The sequence below is a fragment of the Otolemur garnettii genome, unplaced genomic scaffold (assembly GCF_000181295.1).
Source record: "Otolemur garnettii isolate 467f Iridium unplaced genomic scaffold, OtoGar3 scaffold00018, whole genome shotgun sequence".
NCBI classification, from domain to species: Eukaryota; Metazoa; Chordata; class Mammalia; order Primates; family Galagidae; genus Otolemur; species Otolemur garnettii.
The window spans coordinates 1253268-1257360 of NW_003852413.1; the positions used below are offsets into that span (position 1 = coordinate 1253268).

Here is a 4093-nt window from a genome sequence, read left to right on the forward strand (position 1 = left end):
CAGCTGGATTCGAACTTGTCAGCTCAGGTGTATGTGGCTGGTGCCTTAGCCACTTAAGCCACAGGCGCTGAGCCTAGAGTTACACTTTTAATGAATAAAGATAAATAAAAGAATCAAAAACATTTATATAAGCAGAGTGTGGTAGCTCACCCCTGTAATCCCAGAACTCTGGGAAGCTTGAGGCAGGAGGATTGCCTGAACTTAGGGGTTTGAGACCAGCCTGAGCAAGAGTGGGATCCTGTCTCTAAAACTAGAAAGATTAGCTGGGTGTTACATGGCAGGTGCTTGTAGTCCCAGCTACTGGGGAGGCAGAGGCAAGAGGATCTCTTTGAGCCCAGGAGTTTGTTTTTTTTTTTTTTTTTTTTTTATTAAATGATAGCTGTGTACATTGATGCAATCATGGGGTACAGTGTGGTGTTTTCATATTCAATTTGAAATATTTTCATCAAACTGGTTAACATAGACTTTATGTTAATTTTAGTTATTAAGACGTTTATACTCTACTTTTAGAAAGATTCACTTGTACCCTCGTAAGACAAACCATAGAGGTGATCCCTCCAATCGCCCCCTCCTCCACCCATCCATCCCTCCCCTCTCTGCTCTCCCTCCCCCCGAGAGCCCAGGAGTTTGAAGTTGCTGTTAGCTAGGCTGATACCACAGCACTCTAGGAGGGCAACAGAGTGAGCCCCAGGACCCCAGAAATAGGAATGGGCAGGGACGGAGCTTGTCCTAATAGTTCTCTGGAACTCTCCTGCCCCTAGTGCCTGGCGAGTGCCCCTCTGGACCAGCCCAGTGTAGCCAGCTTCCTTACCTTGGTGCTGTGTGTCCTCAGCTGACTAGTGCAGAACCTAAGCCTCACAGGTCACTTCCTCCCCCAGAGCTGCAGACTCCCCTGGACAGAAAGTGCACCGGTAAACAAGCCATGTTCCAAGGCACCCTGCCTGCTCTGCTCCTATCTTCAGGGCACTGACTTGGGCTTGTATCCACACCAGGGGAGAGGGAGCTGGGCTAGGAGTCTGTGCTGGGGAGCCCGTGTGACCATTGGGAAGCTTGTCCTATTTCATAGAAAGGAGAGCACAACTCAGGAGAAGCAGGCCCAGCCCTGTAATCCCCAAGGACAGAGCTAGGCTCTTCAGGGACCACTGGCTCCCCAGAATCTGGCAGCTCTGAAAACAGGAATGTCAACAGAGCTGCTGCCTGATGTGTGTGAGGAAGGGACTCTGGGCAGCACTGGTCCAGGTACTGTCACTGAGGACACTGGACAAGCTCATGGGCTTGTGCTCAGCTCCACCTCTTACCCCTGTGGCATCCTTAGCCTGCATGGGGTCACACAGGGCCCACAGCTGCCTATGCTGGACCCTGCCTGTGGAGATCTCCAGTGGGCAGCACAGACACAGGGTTGTTCACAGATTCCAGAGAGGAGGCAGGTGCACTTGCACCTGTCCTCCACCTCAGAGCATGGTTCTCCATCTCACTCCTGTGTGGCCTTGCATTTCAGAAGCAGAGGGGACCTGGCAGCGGAGGACTGGGACTAGACGCCCCAGCAATGACCAGGTGGGTCTTAGGCAGACAGGGTAGCCTCTGCCTGGGGGTGGGGTGTGGGCCTTAGCCCTATCCTCATGCGCTGCCCCCCGCCCCAGCTCCCCTGTCTCCAGAGTTGTCTACAACGGCAAGAGGAATAGCAGTCCCCGCTCTCCCACCAGCAGTAGTGAGATCTTCACCCCAGCCCATGAGGAAAATGTACGCTTCATTTACGAAGGTGGGTACATCTGCTATGAACCCAGGGAACTTCCTGGAGCCCCTTGCCTGCCTTCCTGGCCCTTCTAGGGCAGAGCTCAATCAGCCTTTCCATAGCCTCTGGGGGCCCAGGAGGTCTGGGTTGACCAGGGGACCCTGTTTAGTGGGGAGACCTGGTGCTGATAGTGGCGAAGCTAAGCAGGAGACTGGCAGCCCCAAGAGGGAGGCAGTGGTTAGAGTCTGACCCTGGCACTGGGGGATTTCTAGGGAGAGGTAGGCAGGGATGGGGGACAGAAGGTATGCCCAGCCTTGGGCACAGCGTGGAGCAGAAGTGACCAGGAGCAGGGGATGTATGCCAGGGGTGAGGACCCCAAAAAGCAGGGCTGCCCTGAGGCTTCTGACCATAGCCCTGGTCATTTGTGCAGGAGAGACAGGCCTGCTGGGCAGGGCAGGAAGGCTGTATTGTGGGGCACAGACACTGAGGATGGATGCTCCCTGGCTTGGACAGTGACTAGCTGGGACCCTGCTGGACACTGACCCCAGATCAGGACTCTAACCACATCCACCCTCTGCTTGCCCTCAGCCTGGCAGGGTGTGGAGCGAGACCTGCGGAGCCAGATATCTGGCAGTGAGCGTGGCCTGGTGGAGGAATATGTGGAGAAGGTCCCTAACCCCAGCCTGAAGAGTGAGTGGGGTGCCCTTGGGGGGCAGGAAGGGCCCCACTTCTTGCTCACTTCCCGGCCTCCTGTTCCAAGACAGCTTGGTCCCAGGGCCAAAGGTGGGGGCTGGATGGAGCCTCGTGACCATGATTGACCACACTGTCCCTCAGCAGCCTTCAAACCCATCGACCTGAGTGACCTGAAGCGCCGGAACACGCAGGACACCAAGAAATCTTAGAGCACCCAGCCCTCCCCGCCTCTGGAAGACCAAGGTGCACTTAACCTTGGTTACCTCCTGTTTTGTGGGCCACCCCTGGAGGGGAGGGGCCTTGCCCCAGCAGGCAGCAAACCTGGGCCCCCAGGACCATGTGATTGATGGCTGGGGCAGCCCCTCCTCTCCAAGCCCCTCCTTTCCTCTCCGGGGCCTCTCAAGCTGCCTCTGTCACTAGGGATTGTGGACCTGCCAGCCCTGCCTTCCTCCTGGCCTGGCTGCATCTGTGGAGCTACCTGGCCTCCTCCTTTCCCTACCCCCACCCCACCTCTGCCCCACCCTGGCCTCAGGATCAGGAGGGAAAAGAAGGTACTTCTTGTGACCCTGACTCATGGCATTGGGCTAATTTTGTCCTTAAGGTGGCCAAGACACAGAACAAGGCCAGCCCCCTGCCCCCTGGCCTAGCTTCAGTCTCTGCAGAGGCTGCTGCTCCTGTGGCCTAGCCCCTGGAGGGGTCCCCAGCGCAAGGCCTGGCCTCCTAGCATCTGGCTCTGTAGCCCCTTGGGCAGGGCACCGAGGTGACCATGAAGTGGTGGTGCTGATGAGTCTGTCCTGGCTCTTTGGGGGATTGCTAGGAGGGTTACCAGGGTCCCTTTTCTCCCTGTGCCCTCTGAAAGCCAAGTGTCTGTGTGACTCTGGAGCCTGGAGATCCATGAATAAAGGCGGTGGCACTGTATAGGCCTCATGGCAGTTTCTCATGCCCCGCCCCAAGGCCTGCACACCCCAATTCCCAGATGTGACTCATGAAGCCTAGGAGTTCTCAGTTCAAGGGCCTGGCCTCCAGGGGCAGAGTGGTGGTAGAGCGGCGGCATCCTGGGTGGGAGAGGCTGAGGCTGCTCTGGGCGGACACCACCCTTGTCCCTCTGGGGTGTGGGTCCCCAAAACCATCCTCTGGGACACTGACTGTGGATCCTCTGGAGCGTCAGTTCCTTTGCTGGGGGTGGCAGAGACCCAATTATATTTGACTTTCAAACCTGGAAGCAGCTTCAGCAGGCAGGATGTAAGACACTTCTCAGAAGTGAAACCAGGGCTCGGCGCCTGTGGCTCAAGTGGCTAAGGTACACCCAAGGTGATGGGTTCGAATCCAGCCCGGGCCTGCCAAACAACAATGACAGCTGCAACCAAAAAATAGCCGGGCGTTGTGGTGGGCGCCTGGTGATCCCAGCTACTCGGGAGGCTGAGGCAGGAGACTCGCTTGAGCCCAGGAGTTGGAGGTTGCTGTGAGCTGTGATGCCACAGCTCTACCCAGAGGGACAGCTGGAGGCTCCTGTCTCAAAAAAAAAAAAAAAATAGAAGTGAAACCAGAACTTGTTCCAGGAACACCCTTTCCTTTCCCAGGAGAGTGTTCCAGGGCTCGGTGGCCCCATAAGTGCCTTCTGGTGTGTGGGTTGGGACAGGAGATGCTGACTAGGGACAAGACTGCCCA

At 56.5% G+C, this 4093-nt stretch overlaps 1 protein-coding gene across 4 annotated transcripts in view; it reads left to right on the forward strand.

The window, feature by feature from the left end:
• The window catches only part of MCRIP1 (MAPK regulated corepressor interacting protein 1), a 10786-nt gene extending 7443 nt beyond the window's left edge, over nucleotides 1–3343 (forward strand). For 3 of the 4 annotated variants that reach the window (XM_023511040.1, XM_023511039.1, XM_023511042.1), the window contains exons 2-5: nucleotides 1499–1554; nucleotides 1641–1759; nucleotides 2321–2422; nucleotides 2567–3343. In XM_023511040.1, the coding sequence (XP_023366808.1) occupies nucleotides 1547–1554; nucleotides 1641–1759; nucleotides 2321–2422; nucleotides 2567–2634 (297 nt within the window). In that variant the 5' untranslated portion in view covers nucleotides 1499–1546 and the 3' untranslated portion in view covers nucleotides 2635–3343. The remainder of the gene's footprint in view (nucleotides 1–1498; nucleotides 1555–1640; nucleotides 1760–2320; nucleotides 2423–2566) is intronic. The other variant, XM_023511041.1, reaches the window with a different exon arrangement.
• Nucleotides 3344–4093: the final 750 nt, after the last annotated feature.